Genomic DNA, 24,716 nt, shown 5'->3' with positions numbered 1-24,716 from the left:
TTGATGCAGTTTCTTCCTAGCCTTGATGGTCTTTACAATTTGGCACGTGTTTGCAGTGGCTGGTACTGGTTGTTCCTTTCCATGTTTAGTGCTTCCTTCAGGAGCTCTTGTAAGGCAGGCCTGGTGGTGACAAAATCTCTCAGCATTTGCTTGTCTGTAAAGGATTTTATTTCTCCTTCACTTATGAAGCTTAGTTTGGTTGGATATGAAACTCTGGGTTGAAAATTCTTTTCTTTAAGAATGTTGAATATTGGCCCCCACTCTCTTCTGGCTTGTAGAGTTTCTGCTGAAAGATGCTGTTAGTCTGATGGGCTTCCCTTTGTGGGTAACCTGCCCTTTCTCTCTCACTGCACTTAACGTTTTTTCCTTCATTTCAACTTTGGTGAATCTGACAATTATGTGTCTTGGAGTTACTCTTCTTGAGGAGTATCTTTGCGGCATTCTCTGTATTTCCTGAATTTGAATGCTGGCCTGCCTCACTAGATTGGGGAAGTTCTCCTGGATAATATCCTGCAGAGTGTTTTCCAACTTGGTTCCATTCTCCCCATCACTTTCAGGTACACCAATCAGATGTAGATTTGGTCTTTTCACATAGTCCCATATTTCTTGGAGGCTTTGTTCATTTCTTTTTACTCTTTTTTCTCCAAACTTCTCTTCTTGCTTCATTTCATTCAGCTTCAATCCCTTTCTTCCACTTGATTGAATCAGCTACTGAAGCTTGTGCATGTGTCACGTAGTTCTCGTGCCATGGTTTTCAGCTCCATCAGGTCATTTAAGGTCTTCTCTATGCTGTTTATTCTAGTTAGCCATTCGTCTAATGTTTTTTCAAGGTTTTTAGCTTCTTTGTGATGGGTTCAAACATCCTCCTTTAGCTCGGAGGAGTTTGTTCATTACTGATCATCTGAAGCCTTCTTCTCTCAACTTGTGAAAGTCATTCTCTGTCCAGCTTTGTTCCATTGCTGGCGAGGAGCTGCATTCCTTTGGAGGAGAAGACGTGCTCTGATTTTTAGAATTTTCAGCTTTTCTGCTCTGGTTTCTCCCCATCTTTGTGGTTTTATCTACCTTTGGTCTTTGACGATGGCGACGTACAGATGGGGTTTTGGTGTGGATGTTCTTTCTCTTTGTTAGTTTTCCTTCTAACAGTCAGGATCCTCAGCTGCAGGTCTGATGGAGTTTGCTGGAGGTCCACTCCAGACACTGTTTGCTTGGGTATCACCAGCAGAGGCTGCAGAACAGCAAATATTGCAGAATGGCAAATGTTGCTGCCTGATTGTTCCTCTGGAAGCTTCGTCTCAGAGGGGCACCTGGCTGTATGAGGTGTCAGTCAGCACCTACTGGGAGGTGCCTCCCAGTTAGGCTACTTAGGGGTCAGGAACCCACTTGAAGAGGCAGACTGTCCATTCTCAGATATCATACTCCATGCTGGGAGGACCCCTACTCTCTTCAAAGCTGTCAGACAGGGACATTTAAGTCTGCAGAAGTTTCTGCTGTCTTTTGTTCAGCTGTGCCCTGCCCCCAGAGGTGGAGTCTACAGAGGCAGGCAGGCCTCCTTGAGCTGCGGTGGGCTCCACCCATTTCGAGCTTCCTGGCTGCTTTGTTTACCTACTCAAGTCTCAGCAATGGTGGACACCCCTCCCCCAGCCTCACTGCTGCCTTGCAGTTCGATCTCAGACTGCTGTGCTAGCAGTGAGCCAGGCTCCGTGGGCATGGGACCCTCTGAGGCAGGCCTGGGACATAATCTGGTGTGCCGTTTGCTAAGACCATTGGAAAAGCACAGTATTAGGGTGGGGAGTGTCCTGATTTTCCAGGTACCATCAGTCATGGCTTCCCTTGTCTAGGAAAGGGAATTCCCCAACCCCTTGCACTTCCTGGGTGAGGTGATGCCCCACCCTGCTTTGGCTCATGCTCCGTGGGTTGTACCCACTGTCTGACAAGCCCCAGTGAGATGAACCCGGTACCTCAGTTGGAAATGCAGAAATCACCCGTCTTCTGTGTCACTCACACTGGGGGCTGTAGACTGGAGCTGTTCCTATTTGGCCATCTTGGAACCTCCCTTTCCAGGTTCTTTATTACAGAGTGGGTCACTGAAACTTCATGGAACAAATTGGAAATTATCTTCTTAATTAATGTCACTGTCTACCATGTATGGGAATTTGGTAAATATTATATGGTTTCAATAACATAGTAGATAGAACATTGTTAAATCTAAACTTCAGTGAATTGTAACAGATCCCACCTGAAATTCTAAAGAAAACAGAATTCTAATTGAAGAGGTTAAACTTTTACAGGGAATGTCAACTGCCATTTGGGTCCTGTAAACAAAAACTGTTTTTTAAAAAAATAACCTTTAAAAGTATTTTCAGATGACCTCATTTGCTATCCAAGTGGCTTGAGTATGCTTGATGCTAAGACTTCTTTGTTATAGACTGGAGATGTGTGCTATTGGGGCAGTGTTGCTCTGTGACAAGGAAGCAGAAGATGAGGGCAAGGTTCGATGTGACTGTGAATTCTGGGTGGCTCTGGCTATCAGGAGCCTTCATTGATTACAGCAAAACAGTTGCTTTCCTAGGGCAATAGTGTCTCTGTCACCCAGGCTGGAGTTCAGTGGCATGATCAATTGCTCACTGTAGCCTCAACTTCTTAGACTCAAGTAATCCTCCCACCTCAGCCTCCCAAGTAGCTGATACTACAGGTGTGCACCACTACACCTAATTTTTAAGTTTTTGTAGAGACATGGTCTCACTGTGTTGCCCAGGTTGATCTCGATTTCCTGGGCTCTAGTGATCCTCCCACCTTGGCCTCCCAAAGTGTTGGGATTACATATGTGAGCCACTGCACCTGGCCCTTTGCAACCTTCTTGACAATGCATTCCTTTATTCCCTAACTGGAAGTAATTTCTTTCTCTTGATGGAAGCACTAAGTGCCTGGGGTCAGGAAGCCAGATAGGATGTTCTCTGCCCAGTTCTGGCCCTTGTGCTGGGCATTTTTTATCATTTATTCCAAAATTCATGACATAATTTCAATTTACCTTAAGACTTACTGCTTTTAGTTTAATTGCACTTCCCTAAATACTATACAAATATTTCTAGCACAAAGAGAATTGAGTACTTAGTTTGCGCATGGTACTGTACAAATTGTTCTAGGTGCTAATTCAAAGGAGAATACCCAATGTCAATCCTTATCCTTTGCTCCTTATCAAGCAAAAACAAATGTCTTTGTAACATAGGCATTTTAAATTTACTCTTGAAGATGGAACATCTGCCGATAAAAAAAAATCCTTATATTTTCAGAGATGGGGAGTAGGGGTGTAGTGGGAAGTAACAGAGGGTCAGAGCTATGGTGCTTTCTAACAAAGATGCATGCAAATTTTTCCACCAAATTAATGATTCTGGAAATTATACATTTTTTCTTATGGTAGTTACATGTAGGTATCACTTCAGATATGAATTAAGAATCAGCAATTTCTCTGACACTCTTAGTGAGTTTAAGTGATGTCTGCAAGTATCAATCAACACCATGGACATACCAGGGGCTTAGAGCGTACTGTGGTATGAAGGACTGTGTTTTGTAGGACATGTATTTGGATGTTCTCGGACATAAGCTAATTACGGCTAAAAACTGTATTTTTAAAGGTACCTGCAAAGCTTTGGAATATCTGCATTTTCAGATAACATTTACTAAAATATTAATTTCACTTGAATGGCCATCCGGATAAGTAGGTGAGTATCTGTGATGACCATTACTTTTTTTTTCATTTTATTTATAGATTTCAATGGCTAATTATTTTCTTTGAGGAATGTGTGGGTGATTTTTGTTGTGGTGGTGTTTTCTTGTTTGTTTAGTCTTCTTAGCTAGGCAATACATATATGATGGGAAAATAATGTGGAAATAATATACAGGAATGAAATAATCCCTGTAGTTTAAGGCCTAGTTTCCTTTGGAATCTGGGGTTCTGAACTTGTTCTATCAGGGGAACCACAGTGAGTAGATGAGTTGATTAAAAACTCTGGTCCTCTCTCCTCCTGTACCAAATGGGGATAATTATAGTTACCTACATCTCTAGGGTCTTCTGAGTCTTAATTAGTTAATATTTGCAAAGTGTTTGGAGATATTTGAATTAAAAGTACTGAGCAGTGTAATCAAAATTCACTGTAATTATAATTGGAATCAGTTTGTAGTCCCACCTTTCCTCCGTTTTTCTCTATCTTGTTCTTTCTGCCAACCCAGACATTGCTGATGGTTACTACTCAGCTCTGCACACTCTCTCAACCACTTTTCTTTTTGCAACTCATTTCAGCTTATAAATAAATAAATGGATTAATTAAAAAGATATAGCCAGGCCTTTAACCCCATATTTAAGTAACTACTTAATATTTATTTTTAAAGCTCCATAGTCACTAAGAGTAAAGTCAGCCAATTATTTTCTTCTAGTCTATCATTTTTTTTAGGTCCTCCTTCATATGATGATAAACTGGTCTTCTTGCAGCATTCCCATGCTCAGAAACTCTCATTGGCTCTTTGGTGCCCATATGGCAACATCCAAACTCTTTGGCATCCCCCCAGAGGCTTTCAAAATCTGGCAATCATTCAATCTTATTTTTCACTGTTCCCATTCCACACTCTTCTCCCCAGACATTTACTCTATGCCTTCCCACATTCCTGCCATTCAGGACAGTGAATACCCACTGTCACTGTAGGGAACATTTAAACTCTTTGCAATCTTCTTCTTCTTATTTATTTATTTATTTATTTATTTATTTTTGAGACAGATTCTCTCTGTCGCCCAAGCTGGAGTGCAGTGACTTGATCATGGCTCACTGCAGCCTCAACTTCTTGGACTCAAGTGATCCTCCCACCTCAGCCTCCCAAGTAGCTGGGACTACAGGTGTGCACTACCACTTCTGATTAATTTTTAAGTTTTTGTAGAGACCTGGTCTCACTGTGTTGCCCAGGCTGATCTTGAATTCCTGGGATCAAGCGATCCTCCCACCTCGGCCTCCCATAGCATTGGGATTACAAGTGTGAGCCACTGCACCTGGCCCTTTCCAAACTTCTTGACAATGCATTCCTTTATTCCCTAACTGGAAGTAACTTCTTTCTCTTTATAAAATTGTATCTGTACCTTTTCTGGGTCATTTCTACCTTTATATTCTAGTTACGTATGTCCTACCTCCCTCCTAGGGAGGGAGGTAAGTAAGACTGGAAAGTAGACTTCATGTGTGATGAATGAACGAACAAAAGGAAGTCTAACATATGGATATAGTCAACTGGATGCAAATTAAAAATTTTTAAATATTGATTTGCAAGATTTCATTAAGGTCAACTCTTAATAGTTTGTATCATATATGTTAGGAACCAAATATTAATAACTTCTTCAGCATTACCATTATCTTTATAGGACTGTCTAAAATGAGCAGCCATATCTTTAAACTGTGTTTTCTCTGATTACACGCTCACAGGTAAAACCCAAAGGGGCTGGGAACAAACAAGACTTTTTTTTTTTCTGTATGCCTGAATTATCTGTACTGTTGCTTGTTTTCCCACCTTTGGCCATAGAAACTTAGTTCTAACATGCTACAATTTTTGCAATTCTTTCTCTTAGAAAAAGACCACATTGTCTGAAATTTCATCCATTGAAGTAATCAAGCCTTAAAGTTGAAGGATCTTGGTCATGATTAATCTAGACCTACAAAGTAGTATCTTAATGGCACTCCCTTTAGAAAGTTAGGTTCCAGGACACACACAGCTGCAGAAAACTGTGTCCACATTTTGTAAGCTCCTTCATTGTCACAGCCACTCTCTTCTCTGTGGCTGATATTCTAAAACTGGCAACACATCCTGATGGTAAAAGCTTCGTTCAGGAGACAGGTGACCTACTAGCTTTACAGCATTTGACAGGTTACCTAACCTCTCTGACGCATAATTGCCTCATCTATATAATGGGGATAATAATACCCATCCTGTCTCCTTGTAAAAATCAAATTAGATGACTCCTGTGAATGTTCTATAGTCTCTTAGACAAATGTAAGTTATGACTACAGCAAGAGTAAAAGAGCATGTTGTTATGGACATTCTTTCAGTGAAATGTCTAAGACTTGTGAGTCACACTTAAAGCTAAACTTGATATCTACTTCATTGATTTTCTTTTTAGTTCTATGTACTATATTGAATTTCCTGACAGTGGGGCTATGAAAGCCTTCCTAGCATTTTATAGATGTGGTTGAATTAATGGTTGTAAGCCTTAAAGCAGAATTAGACAGCATCAATGAATTTATTAAGTATAAATAAATATATAATCTACTTAGCAATATTACACAGCCTCTTTATCTTATGTGTGATAAAGAGTCATCCGAAGGTTGAAAATGAAAAATTGTCCTGGAAGCTCTTATTTAATCTTTTATTATTTCCTAATACAGTATATAAAATTACTCATTGAAAGCTTAGCAGAATAAGAAACAAGAAGTTAAAAGGCTGAAAACTACAAATTTTGCTATTATTATTGTTATTACTAGTACTGATTACTTCCCAAGTCTCTTATTGATCTGTTAGAAATAGAGCTACACAGGAAATTGTAGGACAGTTAGTATGTGGTAGTGTTATCTGCTTTTTAATTATTCAAGTAAGGTTTTATTCCATTAGAGGAACTCAAGAAGTTGGTCATGGCTGATAATTGCTATCTGTCAAATTCCTTAGAGCAGGGATCCGCAACCCCCAGGCCATGGATTGTTACCAGTCCCTGGCCTGTTAGGAACCAGGCTGCACAGTAGGAAGTGAGCGGCGGGTGAGCAAACATTGCCATCTGAGCTCTGTCTCCTTTCAGATCAGCAGCAGCATTAGATTCTCATAGAAGCATGAGCCCTATTGTGAACTGCACATGCAAGGGATCTAGGTTGCGTGCTCCTTATGAGAATCCAATTCCTTATGATAATTTAACTGATGATCTAAGGTGGAACCATTTCATCCCAAAACCATCCACCCTGCTACTCCCAGACCGTGGAGAAATTGTCTTCCACAAAACTGGTTCCTGCTGCCAAAAAGGTTGGGACCACTGCCTTAGAGTTTATAATTTGGGGTTAGCACAGTCTATATTTACCTGAGAATTTCAATGGGTTCACTAATCTTTCCAAATGAAAAGGCTTCTTACGAAAATTATATCCAAACTGTCTTTTCTCTTAGTTTAATAAACCTATCAGTAAGTTTTTACTGAGTACTGCTATTACATTTTTCTCTGTTAAGCATTATGGGGGCTCAGACATGATCCATTCCCTCAAAGAACTTACCTTTCAGCTGAAGACTGACTAGAATGAGCAAATACGGTTAACAATTAACAAGTGAGTAGGCCAGCTCGGCCAACATGGTGAAACCCTATCTCTACTAAAAATACAAAAATTAGCCGGGCATGGTGGTGGGCGCCTGTAATCCCAGCTACCTCCTGCTGAGGCAGGAGAATTGCTTGAACCCAGGAGGTGGAGATTGCAGTGAGCCGAAATCGCACCATTGCACTCCAGCCTGGGCGACAGAGCAAGACTCTGTCTTGGGAAAAAAACAAAACAAAACAAGTGAGAAGGGAATCAAGTACTACGTAAGATGTAATGTGGAATTTTAGGGAAGGAAGGCAGTGTATGCTGGAGTAATTAGAGAAAGGGGCATGCATGATTTGATGCTTGAACTGGATCATGAAGGATAAGCAAGATTTTGGCAGCGAGTGAGAGGGAGAGAGGAGTTTGTCAGAGGAATGGAACAAGTCAGGAGGCAGTAATGTGTATGGCACTCCAAGGGCTCTGTCCTGATCGGAGCAGAAGTGATGAAGCATTGAGTAGTTTGAGAAAGTTAGCTAAGAAGGGTGAGGGCAGATGTTGGAGAGAGTTGAATATCAGAAGACATTAGATTTGAGCAGATAGAACAAAAATGCCATTGCCAGTTTTTGTGTAAGAGAATAATATGAGAGTGGTTACCCAGGAAGTGGTCATCAGAGTTGAATGGAGCAGAAAGAGTGTCTGATACAGCATGGGGACGTTGTGGTCACAAAATGAGGTGGTGAGGGCTGAGCCAAGATGGTGGCAGTGGGATGGATAAAAAGGGATGGCCAGGACAAATATTTTAAAGGAAAAATTAACAGGACATCTTTACTGACTGGATTGGAAGGCTATGCAGGAAATATATTGTCAAACTTGATTCCAGGATTTCTATCCTATGCCTGGGTTGCCCAAAATATCAGGGAACCATTGTTAGAAAAGGTAGGAGATACCACTGTTCCAACAAAAAGTATTGAGTTTGGTGTTGCACCCACTTGACTTCAAGGCCTTACAAGTGAGTAGACAGTTAGAATTGCAGAAGTGCCACTCAGAGAGCAGGGCTTGCAATGTGGGGTTGGACTTTGTCACCATTGTGTTAATTCCTAATTCTATGCAGATGCTCAGCTTGAGGAATACCCATGTTTGGGCTTCAGAATGAAAGCCAAGTAATATTTACTCAGATGCCAATTATCCCTCTGAAATATTTGCTCATGGAACTGAGAGAACAATATATAAAGCATTAATTATTTTTCTCATAAAGTTATTAATAAAAAGATAAGATCAGTGAAAGGCAGAGTAAACTAGAAGCCAAGTATAGAAAATGGTATCATTCAAAGACTCATTACTGTAGTGGTGAAAACAAAACAATTTTCCAACAGCTTAAGATGCCTCAGTATTTTGGACCATTTTTAAGTAGTTAGTGTGGGCACTTAGTAAATATGTATTAAACTATAGTTCATTAATTCTTTTTTTTTTTTTTGAGATGGAGTTTCACTCGTCACCCAGGCTGCATTTTTGCTTTCTTAGTGATATATAAAATGTCGAGTTTCACAATGATGGTATCTTAGATTTGATTAAATATGGTATTAAAAAATAGCTGATCACAGAAAGTCTCTACCAGTGTGACGTAGATGGCTAAAGTATTCCACATTTGCAAACTTTTATTGACCTAAATAAGAGATGCCCCTTGGGTTGTTTTCATTTGGACTGGGAATATTAGGAGAAAGCTTTTTCATTCAGTGTGTAAGTACAATCTACCAGAAATAGAAACCCCCATGGATGATCTATTTCTTTGATGGTACAGGACTCAGAACATTCACAAAGATTTAGTTATTAGCGGAATAGACATCTGTATTTTATTCAAACCAATTTTCCCTTCCTAATCTGAGAACATTGTGCAATCTAAGCAGTTCTAAGCATGTTTGCTATTCGTGCAAAGTGAGAGTAAATCTAAAAGAAATTTTTTTGTGTGTTTAGGGATGGTAATAAAGTCTCTTAGTGGTTGAAAATGTTATTTCTTACAAAAGTGGAGAACATTTGCTTTTCAATACCAGAGTTTTCAGCCATTTCTGCATTCTGACCTATTGACTGGAGGTAGGTTGCCTTTGAATTCAGTAAAACTTCATGGGCAGAAACACAGTTCCTTTTCCTACTTATTTGGATATCATGATGGCCATTGCATGTATGTGTCTTTTTGTAAGTCCATGCCTCAGAACTGAGAAGTAGGAATAAAATTAGGGTCAGGGCTGGGGATGCTACTCTTTGCTGCTGAGAGACACAATGCTTCAGGTAAGTGATTCTGAAGTCCTTCACCACCTGATGGTAACCTTGGGTTGGTCCATAGGTATGTTTTCATTTTGCTTGTTCATCCATTTTAATTGGCTTCCTAGAGCATGCTTGTAGATGTAGAGCCAAATTTAGAGTAGAGCAACCCTCTGGCAAACAGGAAGAGATTAATTTTGTGGTATGCTTTTAAGGGACTTCCCAGGAAACTTCAAAAGCAGAAAAAGAAGCACTAGCTGCCTATTCCAAAATGTGTAAAACACCACTCAGCTTTTTAAAAGTAGGATAAACTCAGAGCGCGCGCGCGCACACACACACACACACACAGAGAGAGAGAGAACATCTCCAGTAAAAAGAAAAGTTGAGCTTTCTTAGCTAGATGTGTGTATTAGCCAGAAAAAGCCAAGGAGTGAAGGGTTTTAGAGAACTGGAGGAGATAAAGTGGAGTCTGCATATGGGAGGCATTTGAAATGGACTTAAATGTCTTTTTAATGCTGATTTTTTCAGTTTTCTCCTTACCAGACACATTGTTTTCATGATATTAGCCCCAGGCATAGACACATCATTAAAATGAACATGTCAAAAAATGATTTCTGTTTAGAAATAAGCAAAACATTTTCAGTTGTGACCACCCAGGTGTAGAATAAAGAACAGTGGAATTGGGAGCCCTGAGTTCTAACATAAACTTTCTTCATGACATAAGGCAAGTCTTCTATGGCCTTTGGTTTCCTTACCTGTAAAACAGGATGGCTCAATGAAATTATCTTTCTTCTTTGCTGTAATAGAGTATCTCTGTGGGAAGAGAAAAAAAAAAAAGTCAATTTAAAGGCTCCTTATAGTTCCCCAACTGCTGTTTTATTGTGCTATTCATGCCTAGACATCACATAGCTAGAAAGGACCATCAGACCCCTCAGGCCACTGCAGTTCCTGTCACACATTCCTGCAAAGGACCATGTTGCTAACTTGAAAAAAATTACTATTAATTACACTTGCAGTTGTTGCTTAGTAACATTTATGATTTTGTGTTTCTTGTGACAGCATGAGCAGAGATCATTAAAAATTAAACTTACAAAGCTGCTAAAGTGGGAGGAAGGAGATCTTGAAGCCACAAAATTTGCACTTGCTTAAAAGCCATCTAATCTCAGGTTTATATGCTAGATCTTGGGGGAAACACTGCACGTCTCTGGTTTATATTAAACCACATACAGCACACTACTGACATTGATTTGTGTCTGGTGCAGCTGGAGTTTATCACCAAGACATAAAAAAACCTTGACCCTACAGAATGGCCTGGAATTATAATCAGATGGGCCACATGGCATCCCGGTGAAAGAAAGCCCTAACCAGTTTTCTGTCTTGTTTCTGCTTTCTCCCTACAGTTCCACCAGGTGAGAAGAGTGATGACCATCCTTTTCCTTACTATGGTTATTTCATACTTTGGTTGCATGAAGGCTGCCCCCATGAAAGAAGCAAACATCCGAGGACAAGGTGGCTTGGCCTACCCAGGTGTGCGGACCCATGGGACTCTGGAGAGCGTGAATGGGCCCAAGGCAGGTTCAAGAGGCTTGACATCGTTGGCTGACACTTTCGAACACGTGATAGAAGAGCTGTTGGATGAGGACCAGAAAGTTCGGCCCAATGAAGAAAACAATAAGGACGCAGACTTGTACACGTCCAGGGTGATGCTCAGTAGTCAAGTGCCTTTGGAGCCTCCTCTTCTCTTTCTGCTGGAGGAATACAAAAATTACCTAGATGCTGCAAACATGTCCATGAGGGTCCGGCGCCACTCTGACCCTGCCCGCCGAGGGGAGCTGAGCGTGTGTGACAGTATTAGCGAGTGGGTAACGGCGGCAGACAAAAAGACTGCAGTGGACATGTCGGGCGGGACGGTCACGGTCCTTGAAAAGGTCCCTGTATCAAAAGGCCAACTGAAGCAATACTTCTACGAGACCAAGTGCAATCCCATGGGTTACACAAAAGAAGGCTGCAGGGGCATAGACAAAAGGCATTGGAACTCCCAGTGCCGAACTACCCAGTCGTACGTGCGGGCCCTTACCATGGATAGCAAAAAGAGAATTGGCTGGCGATTCATAAGGATAGACACTTCTTGTGTATGTACATTGACCATTAAAAGGGGAAGATAGTGGATTTATGTTGTATAGATTAGATTATATTGAGACAAAAATTATCTATTTGTATATATACATAACAGGGTAAATTATTCAGTTAAGAAAAAAATAATTTTATGAACTGCATGTATAAATGAAGTTTATACAGTACAGTGGTTCTACAATCTATTTATTGGACATGTCCATGACCAGAAGGGAAACAGTCATTTGCGCACAACTTAAAAAGTCTGCATTACATTCCTTGATAATGTTGTGGTTTGTTGCCGTTGCCAAGAATTGAAAACATAAAAAGTTAAAAAAAATAATAAATTGCATGCTGCTTTAATTGTGAATTGATAATAAACTGTCCTCTTTCAGAAAACAGAAAAAAACACACACACACACAACAAAAACAACAAAAATTTGAACCAAAACATTCCGTTTACATTTTAGACAGTAAGTATCTTCGTTCTTGTTAGTACTATATCTGTTTTACTGCTTTTAACTTCTGATAGCGTTGGAATTAAAACAATGTCAAGGTGCTGTTGTCATTGCTTTACTGGCTTAGGGGATGGGGGATGGGGGGTATATTTTTGTTTGTTTTGTGTTTTTTTTTCGTTTGTTTGTTTTGTTTTTTAGTTCCCACAGGGAGTAGAGATGGGGAAAGAATTCCTTCAATATATATTCTGGCTGATAAAAGATACATTTGTATGTTGTGAAGATGTTTGCAATATCGATCAGATGACTGGAAAGTGAATAAAAATTAAGGCAACTGAACAAAAAATGCTCACACTCCACATCCCGTGATGCACCTCCCAGGCCCCGCTCATTCTTTGGGCGTTGGTCAGAGTAAGCTGCTTTTGACGGAAGGACCTATGTTTGCTCAGAACACATTCTTTCCCCCCCTCCCCCTCTGGTCTCCTCTTTGTTTTGTTTTAAGGAAGAAAAATCAGTTGCGCGTTCTGAAATATTTTACCACTGCTGTGAACAAGTGAACACATTGTGTCACATCATGACACTCGTATAAGCATGGAGAACAGTGATTTTTTTTTTAGAACAGAAAACAACAAAAAATAACCCCAAAATGAAGATTATTTTTTATGAGGAGTAAACATTTGGGTAAATCATGGCAAAGCTTAAAAAAAACTCATGGTGAGGCTTAACAATGTCTTGTAAGCAAAAGGTAGAGCCCTGTATCAACCCAGAAACACCTAGATCAGAACAGGAATCCACATTGCCAGTGACATGAGACTGAACAGCCAAATGGAGGCTATGTGGAGTTGGCATTGCATTTACCGGCAGTGCGGGAGGAATTTCTGAGTGGCCATCCCAAGGTCTAGGTGGAGGTGGGGCATGGTATTTGAGACATTCCAAAATGAAGGCCTCTGAAGGACCCTTCAGAGGTGGCTCTGGAATGACATGTGTCAAGCTGCTTGGACCTCGTGCTTTAAGTGCCTACATTATCTAACTGTGCTCAAGAGGTTCTCGACTGGAGGACCACACTCAAGCCGACTTATGCCCACCATCCCACCTCTGGATAATTTTGCATAAAATTGGATTAGCCTGGAGCAGGTTGGGAGCCAAATGTGGCATTTGTGATCATGAGATTGATGCAATGAGATAGAAGATGTTTGCTACCTGAACACTTATTGCTTTGAAACTAGACTTGAGGAAACCAGGGTTTATCTTTTAAGAACTTTTGGTAAGGGAAAAGGGAACAGGAAAAGAAACCCCAAACTCAGGCCGAATGATCAAGGGGACCCATAGGAAATCTTGTCCAGAGACAAGACTTCAGGAAGGTGTCTGGACATTCAGAACACCAAGACTTGAAGGTGCCTTGCTCAATGGAAGAGGCCAGGACAGAGCTGACAAAATTGTGCTCCCCAGTGAAGGCCACAGCAACCTTCTGCCCATCCTGTCTGTTCATGGAGAGGGTCCCTGCCTCACCTCTGCCATTTTGGGTTAGGAGAAGTCAAGTTGGGAGCCTGAAATAGTGGTTCTTGGAAAAATGGATCCCCAGTGAAAACTAGAGCTCTAAGCCCATTCAGCCCATTTCACACCTGAAAATGTTAGTGATCACCACTTGGACCAGCATCCTTAAGTATCAGAAAGCCCCAAGCAATTGCTGCATCTTAGTAGGGTGAGGGATAAGTAAAAGAGGATGTTCACCATAACCCACGAATGAAGATACCATCAGCAAAGAATTTCAATTTGTTCAGTCTTTCATTTAGAGCTAGTCTTTCACAGTACCATCTGAATACCTCTTTGAAAGAAGGAAGACTTTACGTAGTGTAGATTTGTTTTGTGTTGTTTGAAAATATTATCTTTGTAATTATTTTTAATATGTAAGGAATGCTTGGAATATCTGCTGTATGTTAACTTTATGCAGCTTCCTTTTGAGGGACAAATTTAAAACCAACAACCCCCCATCACAAACTTAAAGGATTGCAAGGGCCAGATCTGTTAAGTGGTTTCATAGGAGACACATCCAGCAATTGTGTGGTCAGTGGCTCTTTTACCCAATAAGATACATCACAGTCACATGCTTGATGGTTTATGTTGACCTAAGATTTATTTTGTTAAAATCTCTCTCTGTTGTGTTCGTTCTTGTTCTGTTTTGTTTTTTAAAGTCTTGCTGTGGTCTCTTTGTGGCAGAAGTGTTTCATGCATGGCAGCAGGCCTGTTGCTTTTTTATGGTGATTCCCATTGAAAATGTAAGTAAATGTCTGTGGCCTTGTTCTCTCTATGGTAAAGATATTATTCACCATGTAAAACAAAAAACAATATTTATTGTATTTTAGTATATTTATATAATTATGTTATTGAAAAAAATTGGCATTAAAACTTAACCGCATCAGAAGCCTATTGTAAATACAAGTTCTATTTAAGTGTACTAATTAACATATAATATATGTTTTAAATATAGAATTTTTAATGTTTTTAAATATATTTTCAAAGTACATAAAATCTGGGGGTTCTGGGTTTTTTTCTCTTTACTGTAAAACAAACATGAAAACGTGTTTTATTATAAATACGTGTGTTCCTTGCTTTAAGACTAATCTGACTAGTTTTAGTAATTAAACAGCCCTCCAGAGAGGATACTTATTTGAAAGCCTGGGAGGCCAATCCTGCAGTCTGTGAGCTTCTGAGAAGTTGTAGGATTGGATCTGTCTTCCATGGTGGAAGATGGGAGTGTCATTTTCTCGGACACTTGAAAGTTTTACCCCTTTGAAGTGATATACTTTCATCAGATACCAAACCATGTATCCTAGCAACATCAGGATCCACGAATTATGGCTGGCTGGCTGGCTCTATTTGACTATAAAATAACTGTTAAAAAAAATCAAAGTAGGTTTACTTAGGGATAATGAGAATAAATTGGCTCAAATTTAGAAAGTCAAGTACTGGGGAAAAAAACAAAAAAAGAAATTCAATATTTGGAGACAGGTCACATACCCTTGGTTTGGAAGTGGTACCATTTGCAGTATGTATTTGTATCCATAGCACTGATTTAATTTTTGTACATGGAGCACACAGATTTTATATCATAGTACCCACAATCTAACAGATTGCTAGGATTTCTAAAAGGATTTGCCTCCGTGATGGCTGCCAAGCCGCTGGGTAATTTAGTTAAAGTGTTTAAAGTTATCACTAAATCTTAGGGAAATAAATGGAAGGATTTTAAATCAGAGAAAGGGCCATTAAGGAAAAAAAGCATCTGTTCTTACTCTTCAGCCTCCCCATTTGAACACTGACAACCCATCCCATAACGTGGTGAACTATATCTGTGCAATGTATCATTTCTATTTCTAAACATACACACATGGTTTCCTCTTGTATTGTCTTATAAATAAGGATCAGGAAAGTCATAACAAACATTGACTTGTGTTGTGTATATGGAAAAACAGATCTAATGAGATGAATTACTCTATCCTAATCTGTCCAGTGAACTTGAAAAGTAGTCTAAGAGAAGCCCTTGACTGCCAGTCATGACAGCCCAGCCATGGACTTAGAACTTTGATAAACTTCAGGCTTGACCAATTTTCATAGTCAGAGGACTAAAATATTTTTTAAATGGTTGAGTAAAAAAAGTAAAAATTAAACATGACATCCAAATTACTTGAAGTTAAACGAGTTTGGTAAACATGACTGAAAGTTTTCATTAGAAGATGAGGTTGGAGAAAAAAACAAAATAGAGACATCTACTAAATTATCCAACTTGGAGTTAATAGGAGTAACCAATGTGTACTGCATTCATTGAGTAAGCAGTTAAACTTGTTTAATTACTAAGATGCCAGGAAATAACTCAGATCATTGCTTTGATCTGTTGTTTTTCACCATACTGATAAGCCTCTGTGGTCATTAGCTGTGTCTATGAAATCTTTTTATGAGCTGTACTAATTCAATGAATAATAAGACAGTTCGAAATGAGAATCTGAACTGAGTCTTAGAATGGGTCAGTGTTAAATTGTTCCTCATTCATTTAAGTGACTTCTAGATCTGGATAAAATGTCAAACACTTTTTGAACTGCAACAAATGGCTTCAGGCATTGCCTCAGTTCGGCCAGCACTCCCAGTAGTGTTAAGGTTTAAGGTTATTGTAAAACATACTTGTCTCCATCATGTTCTAACATCAAGCCTGGTCTATAAGTTAAAGTAGAAATGGCTGCATATTTTGATAAGCCATTGTTAAATAAAGACTGTTAATTGGGATAAGAAACAATATATGTGTACATAAATTTAGGAAGATGAAGCATTTAGCTTGCAAAAAGCCATTCATGGATTTGATCCAACCTCAGAATGTTGACTAGCAAAATTAGTATTTTATGGAACATAGGCCATCCTTTTAGCTGTGGGTTTTTAAACTGTGGTTTTAAAGGTTGGTTGGCTGCTTGGTTTGGTGACAAGCGGGGGTAATGGTTGGGAATCTGACTTTTGTTGGTTACATTGAACTAACTGGTGGTTGGTGAACTCCCCACCTAATAGCTAAACTTAGCAACTAGAGTAGGTGAAGCCACTCCAAACCAGCCCATGTTTATGGACATTCCTTCTAATAAACACACTGCCTGCATGTCTATCCCCAACCTTGTGAGTATGATCATCCATTCTCTCAATTCTGGCCACCATTTGAATTATTTGTAGGGAAAAAAAAGCAAACTCCTTGCTTTTTAATATGTGATTATTTGCAGTAAATTACTGGAAGACTATGTTTAAATATTAACAGAAAAAGCACTGTGATCTTACACATTATCATAATTGAGAAGACCCATTTCTGTGACACTCTGTAGGATTTCCATAGGCCTTTACCTCACCCCCGCACCCTAATTATTTACAAGGCACAGACCACCAGATTAGGAGCTCCCCAGCCTGGCATTTGCTTTTCTAACAACAATCCTGTGTGCTTGGTAATGTCAGTAGCATGGAATTGTAAAAAGCAGGCCTTCCAATTAAACCTCACCACACAAACAATAAACAAGACCTTTGCATTTAAGTGTGAGCTGCTATTTTATATCTGGCAAAACAAAAGTCCTTTCCTTTAGAAAAACAAGCTTATCTCTCCTGAAAAAAGCCTCACACACAACGTTGTAGTTAATGACAGGACTTGTCTCAAGCCTGTAAATTGACCAAAAAGTGTTAGTTGAAATCCTGAGCTTGAGGTGTATGTTCTACATTTAGAAAGGACATAAAGATGCTTCTGCAGCTCTGCACTTTGGTACTGTACTCTATTTCAAATGGTTCCTTAGAAACCAGGGGCTGGTCTGCACAGAATGGCTGAACCCAGGGGAAATATTTTTGTCTGGCTTAAGTGCTCACAATTTGAAAAAATCCATGTCAAGTACTGCAGTACACATTTAAATTTATTTAGTCAAGCTGCATTCTCCATTGAGCCCTAACATTTAAAAAATAGTTGCTAAACTGGGATTTGGTGCATATCAGGAAGGAAAGAGGAAAAAGACATAAAATAGAAACCTTACCCAGCAGAGACCCGCTCCAACAGATACCAAGCAGTGTTTACTTGGAGATAACAGTACCCATACTCTCCTCCAGTTAGACTCAAGGGATGATCTCAAAGTGTGGTCTGCAACCAGCATCTGCATCTCTGGGAACTTTTTACAAATGCAGACTCTCAGTTCCCATCCTAGACTTACTAAATAAGAAGCTCTGGGGGTAGAGTACAACAGTCTGAGTTTTAACAACCCCTCTAGGTGATTCTGTGCCCACTCAAATTTTTGAGGATCATTGGACTAAGGGGATTAAACAGCCTTTCACATGTTCTAGATAATAGGAAGATAGCACAACCCAAGAATTTGAAACTGTAGATCTGATCCCAATCATGTCACTACCTGTTTGCTTGGCCCTGAAAACATCAAACTATCTATGTTTGCATTTCCTAAACAACACAAAAGTGATGGGTGCTCGCAGGTGGAGCAAGGCTTAGTGTTGTAAGAGAAGAGTGCACTGATGGTTTGAAAGTGAGCATGCAAATGTGAGCCAGGAAAGCTCAGTGCCGTTCATAGTCAACAATTTTTTTTTCTTTCAAAGCAACAGCAGTAGTGGATTCAGGACCCAGAGCATGTAGTCGTTTGTAACACATTTGGAATGACTGTGAGAAATGAGAAGCAACATGCAGCAAATTAATAAGGAAAAGATTATTCCATCTGGGGAGCTGGTCTCTGCACATGCCAACACAGCCCATTCTCTGTGAAACAGCGTTTTATAGGCCACAAATTAAATCAGCATCCTGAATTAATCAGCTATTAACATCCAGCTGAGGAAATCTAGGTTCACACCTCTAGAATGACCAGACTATAAATACAAAGGGCTTCCTCAGACTTTGTGGCAAAGCTTTTCTATATTGTAGGAACTGGTTTCTGGAAATGAGGACCTGAACATAGCTATTCCCATCTCTGTGTGTATGTGTATGTGTGTGTGCACACTCCTGCACATTTTACAAGGCAAATTGCATTAGAAGATTTTTCTATTTCTAGGATGGAGGGGAGGGTGTCCAAATGTATTACCCATCCATTAGGCAATACAGAAGCCTGAATTCTAACAAGCCTACCTTGGGAGCCAGGTATCTTGGTAGTTCAATCATCAGGTTGGCCAACCCTTTCCGGTATCTGAGCCTCCATGCCCTCAACTGTCAGAGGAAGAGGCTGAACTTGGGGGATCTCCCAAGAGGATGGTCTTGGAGGTAAATTTCAGTTTTAATATTACAATTTCATTCTTCCTGCTTCATTATTTGCCATAAAAAGAGATTAAAGAGGTTTCTGAAGCACTTAAAGGCTGGGAAGCATTCTGATAATTCACTGTGCATCTCCTGCCTCCCTCCATAGTTGGTGTCCTTATTTCTTGGCACTTGCCACAAGATTAAAAGCAGGAGGGCACCTTGGGTTAGTGTGGCGGTTGGGGAGGATGTGACCAAAGGAAGGTTTCTACTTCATATGCAACTATAAAAATATTACCAACTGTCTGACAAGCAGGCAGAAAATACCTTGGGGAAGGTGCCCATACATTCCTCAAGATGCAAACTTTCTACCAGGGTCTAACCTTACTTTCAAAGCCAGGCAATGTATTTACCTTTGTTTTATGTCACTCATTCTTACTGTATTACATGGTGCCTGGCAAGGAGAGATTCCTTGTGTTTTGCCAAGTTGCAGGGTCAGGAAACTCTGCATGAAACTGCTGGATTAGCATCCTGTAGAGTCACTGTTTACAGAGCTGTTTGAATGAAATGGGTTTGCATCGCTGTTCTTTGGGGCTTTATAAATTCACCAAGGATGTACAGTTCCCAATCTGTTTCACCACCACCTCCCGAGTACTCTGGATAGTTCCTCCTCCTGAGAGGATGGCCTTGAGAACAAAAGTATCTCATAACAAATCACAGCAACACCACATTCAGCAGCAGATTTCCTCAGAGCAACAGCAGATATTTCAGAATGGTAAAGAGGTCATTCTGAGTGGAGCTTTGGCTAGCTTAGGAGACAAACCTCACTGGCATGCCAGTGTTTGAAACTCCTCATTTCAGCAATCCAACTTTGGTTTATTCCTGGCCCTGAGTCCTTTGTGCCTGAATCTCTGAGAAATCTATGTTTTTGTTCAATCCACCTCTGCTCCCACTTCATGCCCTGCTTTCCTTCCTGATGACCTCAGAGCTCTGCTTCCTCTGGGATCCAACATCTCACCACTCAGGGGGCACATAATATAGTAAAGAGTGGAGTCTGAATCCCAACTCTGCTACAAGAGCTGTGTGACTGTAGGCAAGTCACTTAACTTCTCCGTGCCTCAGTTCCTCACCTGCAAAGGACAGGTAAAAATATTCCCAGTTACCTCATGGGATTTTGTGACAATTAAATGAGGTAATACATATAAAGCACTTAGGAAAGTTATAGACCCATGAGAAAGCCTCAGAAAATGTTTACAAACTCTTGGAAGTCACTCTGCTGACTGGTAATAAGCTGGGCTCATCTAGTACACACTTCAGAGACTCTTTTCTCATATTCAGACTCCTGGAAGAGATCCCATCTCATCTGTGCCATTAGCATCCAGGGTCACTTTGTCTTTTCTGGAAGACTCAGAGAGATAACTCTTGTTTACCCACTAGCAATAATACTGCTTGGCAGTTAAACTGTGGCCACTACATACACTCAGGCAAATGGAAGAGATATACTACAATAAAGGGTGTTTTTCTAGACTGTACATTCCAAATGAAGCCCATTATTCCTAAGTGTCTATCCCAGCTGAATGGCAATGACTGAAGCCAGGGTGAAATAGATGAACTCACATAGTCTGAAAGAAACAAGGGGCCACAGTCACATTTCTAAAAATAGACATGGCACATTAGGAAAATCCTACCTCAACCTCTGCCCCATGTCCGTGACATACATTTAACCCATTGCACAATTATAGTGACTAATACTTACTATAAGCAGGCAGTGTTCAAGGCATCTTATGCAGATTTTCTCACTGCACAACAATCCATAAACTAGGTGGTAGTTTTAGTACTCCCATTTTAGAGATGAAAAAACTAAGGCACAGAGAATTCAATTAAGTTGGCAAAGGCTGCAACACTTGTGAGTAGCAGGGCAGCCTGGATCTGGAGCCACTCTTAAACCACTGAAAAATTTAAAAGTGCAAAGGGCATTGAGAACATACAGAAGGAAAAAAAAAAAAAAGGCCATAGTTGGGGGGAGGGGGGTGGAATAGCTAGTTACATGTCCAAGGGATTTGGCTTCCTTCAAAAAGGGAGACCACCAGTGGTGCTTAGAATTTTTAGCTTTCAAAAGAGTCCTGGATTGATCTTTTAAGGTTAACATGCAAACAGTCTTTCATTGCATGGAGGCCTTTCCAAAAGTGGATACAACCCTGCTCTGTGCTGAAAAACCTGAATGTAGGGTTTCTAGAGCTTCATGTCAGCTATTTCCAATACTTGGATATGGGGCAGTTGTCACCCCTTTAACCTCATGGCCAATCTGATGAGCTTCCGGTGAATTGTTGGGATTGGGCAGATAGGCAGAGTGTTGTGGAACCACTTGCAAGACTCAGGAACGCCCAATCCTCCCTAGGTCAATACTTTACAGTTATTTTGTGTTTGGGATTGGTGGAGAAGAGAAAGGATAATGACTCAGGCCTGCTGGGTCTGCAATAGCCCTGGCCACCAGCGCCAGCCTTCTCTCCCCCTTTCCTCCATGTATGGCTGACATCACTTGTAAGTCTTTGCTGCACCTCAGCCTCACAAGTCATGTCAAGGTCATGCTCCACTGCCAACTGAATTGAACTGAACCAAAAGATGAACTCAGTTTGCTATCTTGGCTTTCCCACTTTCTTAAGAACAGATCCCATTGATGATGAGGTAGATCAGGTAGTAAAGTCAAGGTGCTGAGGACTGATGTGTCCCTCGAGTTCAGCAGAAGTTAGATGCGAAAGGGTGAAGAATGTTCTATAATGAGTATAAAGAGTTCTATCGATGGGCTTCAGACAGATGATCCATATGCAAAGAATCATATGTAAATCAAGTAAAGGGTAAGATTACCCTAGGAATTGGTTGAACACAAGGACAAGTGTTTGGCAATAGGCAATACTGTTACATCCCTATTTTGTACCAGATGCCATGCTAAATGCTTTCCATGCTATCTAAAATAATCATGAGATAGATGTAATTTGAGAGACAAGAAAACTGACAACACAGTAGCCTAAATAACTTGCCCAAGGTCATACAGTTAATAAATGATATAGTCAGATTTGAAGCCACATCTATATAATCCCAAGGCCTCAAATTTTAACCACCAGACTGGTGGCTCTCAATCCTGACCTGTACATTTGAATCACATAGGGAATTTTAAAAATTTACCTCGTCTGATTTACCAGATGAGGTAAATCAGAATCTCTGGGGGTGGGGCCCAAGCATCTGTATTTCTTAAAGATCTTTCCAGTGGTTTTGTTGACCAGCCAGGGTAGAACTGCTGCCCCAGATTCTTCTTCCTCCAGGTAAACAGGAGTCAGAGGTATCAGAGATTTCTGCCCATGGGACTCAGAGCCCTAACCTGGTCCCAAACTTGGGTGTGGGATTCTAATGACTGGGAATTAACAAGACAGGATGCTAGTTCTATAGGAAATTGAATATAAGTAGGACCCTAGCCATAGAAACAAGAATAATGATTTTAGATAGTAAAATCAACATTCAGAGTCAGAATGGACCCACCAGAAAGCTCAGTCTAACACTGAGCTCCTGAACGAGGCTCCTTAAATTTCTTTAGATTCCCTGTGATTAGAAACACGAGAGGCACTAATGGCTGCAGGAGGGCTGAGTCTACAGATGAGGATCTCTCATCTACAGATGAGGATCAACTGACCCAGTGGTGAGGGGAAGAGAGCTCTATGGGCTTCTCACAGGCAGATCGTCACCTGTCCCACCTCCAAGCAACCTGCTCTGAGCCAACAACGTGTTTCCACACATTTCACACTGCTTGGCTCATTCTGCTGGACTCCAAAAGGCTTTATTAACTTGAAGCAAAGAGGAAAAAAAAAAAATCCATGTTGACTGTTTGGAGTGTTTTCTCTGTTTTCAGAAGTGACTGTTAGATTAGTATTTGGTTTTATCTTCTGCATCTTCTAATATTTTTATCTCCTCCCCATCCCTACCTCAAACTGCCAAGCAGTGAGTCCTGCTTGACAGTAGGAAAAAACATCTCCGAGTCTCGCAGCCCCTTCCTGGAGGGCTTGTTTTAGAAGCAGTGCAGGACATGCCCAGCTTAGCCAGGCCACGGGGCTAATCGAATTTGGCAGATGCTCTGCGTCAGCAGGCACCAGGGTGCTAATGCCCTGGGTCAGCTGGTGAGAGGGTAAGTGGGCAAATGCCTGGCTTCTTCCCCATGTTTTCAGGACAGGAATCTGAGTCCCAGTAATCACTAGCCTATGGGACCAGAGGCTATTTTGGGCCTTCTTTCATCCAATGGAAAGTTAGGGGTGGTGACATCTGAAACTGCCAAGGAGCATCCAGTTTCACCCTTATCCAGGACATGTCCCTAGAGGAAATGGAAGCAATGTCAAGGAGACCAAAACGCGGGTCTCAGAACTTCCCTTTGTTTTTATTTCTGTGCCGTTTGTTTTCATCCATTCCTTTCACTTTCAGCTCATCTTTCCACTGCTCTGGTTCAGGTCTTCATTGCATCTCGCCTGGGCTATCACAGCAGCCTTCCAACCCATCTCTCTACCCCCAATCTCTCTACCCTAACCCACTTCCAATATCCTCCCATGATAGCAGAATGATCTCTCTGAAGGTTCAATGAAAATAATGAACGTGAAAACACTTCATAATACATTACACAAATAGCAACACCTACCTATACACAAATGTACCGATGTGGCAGGAGAGACAGAAATGCTGTCTTTACTCACTGTTGACTATGCAGGTGTAAAGGCCAGTGCATTGCAAGGGAATGAAATCGATAGACTAAGAGGAATGTTTCTGGGAAATAATGGTCTAAGTTGGCACACACAGTACTGGAACCCTCAAACGAGTCAAAAAGGCATTCAAGGTGGACTTGTCTGCTTGGCAGTTGTATGTCACTGTGATAAACCTGATGAGAGATGTAAGATGTATATCTAATTATGCCTATTTTGCAGGTAACTGAGGCTGAGAGAGGCAGTAATTTGCAGAAGATCACTCAGTGAGCATATAGCAGAACTAGAATATAAATTCAAAGGACATATGCTTTTCAAGTTTGCCATATTGATACAGATACATTAATGTGGATGGATGGATGGATGGATGGATAGATGAATGGATGAATACAGCATATGATTTCCCTCCTTTTAATATATCAAAGGGCTATCCATTGCTGACAGAGTAACAAATTGATGATATTGGCATTATGGCCTTATAGGATGTAGCTTTATTTTCCTACTTTAATGTCCAGACAACTTCCAACACACTTGACAGTGCACTCCAACCCTACTTCTCCCTATTCCCTAAATGTACCTTACACTCTACCTCCTCTGCACCTTTGTCCATTTCCTGTCTCCCTCTCTGATTATAAAATCTCTACCCGACCATAACCCATAATAGGGCTGCCAGAAAAAACATCAAACCAAATGAATAATTGTTTAATATAAGTGTGTGCAAATACTCTATGGAACATATTTATAGTAAAAAATGATTTGTATTTATTTAAATTCAAATTTCACTGGGTGTCCTGCAATTTTAATTGTAAAATCTAGCAAACCCACACATCAGGCAGTTGCCCCATGTGTACCCTCTGGTTTTCTTCTGCCATCTCAAGGTGGGATTTAGCACTTCTTCGAATTTTTCATACACAATTCACTCTCACTAAATAATGAGCAATGTGTATTTTATGGAAGACTTCTTAATAAATGTGAAAATGAAGTTTACATTCCATAATTGACATTTTTAACAGTTCTTCTTAAAAATGGCCTTATGGCTGGGCATGGAGGCTCAGGCCTGTAATCTCAACACATTGGCAGGCTGGAGCAAAATGATTGCTTGAGACCTGAAGTTTGAGAACAGCCT

General features: G+C 40.5%; 1 protein-coding gene and 1 long non-coding RNA gene across 10 annotated transcripts in view; one reads left to right on the top strand and one right to left on the bottom strand.

Annotated features, from left to right (window-relative positions):
* The window catches only part of BDNF (brain derived neurotrophic factor), a 69,585-nt gene extending 55,042 nt beyond the window's left edge, over window positions 1–14,543 (top strand). For 7 of the 8 annotated variants that reach the window (XM_004050850.5, XM_063711056.1, XM_063711055.1 and 4 more), the window contains exon 2: window positions 10,958–14,543. In XM_004050850.5, the coding sequence (XP_004050898.1) occupies window positions 10,958–11,722 (765 nt within the window). In that variant the 3' untranslated portion in view covers window positions 11,723–14,543. Of the gene's footprint in view, window positions 1–10,366; window positions 10,724–10,957 lie in introns of those variants that run through there. The other variant, XM_055356249.2, reaches the window with a different exon arrangement.
* LOC109028916 (uncharacterized) overlaps window positions 1–24,716 on the bottom strand; it is a 176,651-nt gene that overhangs the window by 10,463 nt on the left and 141,472 nt on the right. Inside the window, exons 4-5 of one of the 2 annotated variants that reach the window (XR_002007924.4) lie at window positions 11,081–11,305; window positions 10,313–10,370 (exon numbers count right to left, since the gene is read on the bottom strand). This is a non-coding gene — a long non-coding RNA (uncharacterized lncRNA). The remainder of the gene's footprint in view (window positions 1–10,312; window positions 10,371–11,080; window positions 11,306–24,716) is intronic. The other variant, XR_002007923.4, reaches the window with a different exon arrangement.

The sequence above is a fragment of the Gorilla gorilla genome, chromosome 9, assembly GCF_029281585.2.
Source record: "Gorilla gorilla gorilla isolate KB3781 chromosome 9, NHGRI_mGorGor1-v2.1_pri, whole genome shotgun sequence".
Lineage (NCBI taxonomy): Eukaryota > Metazoa > Chordata > Mammalia > Primates > Hominidae > Gorilla > Gorilla gorilla.
Note: the sequence above shows the minus strand (reverse complement) of the source record. Positions and strands in the feature narration are given on the sequence as shown.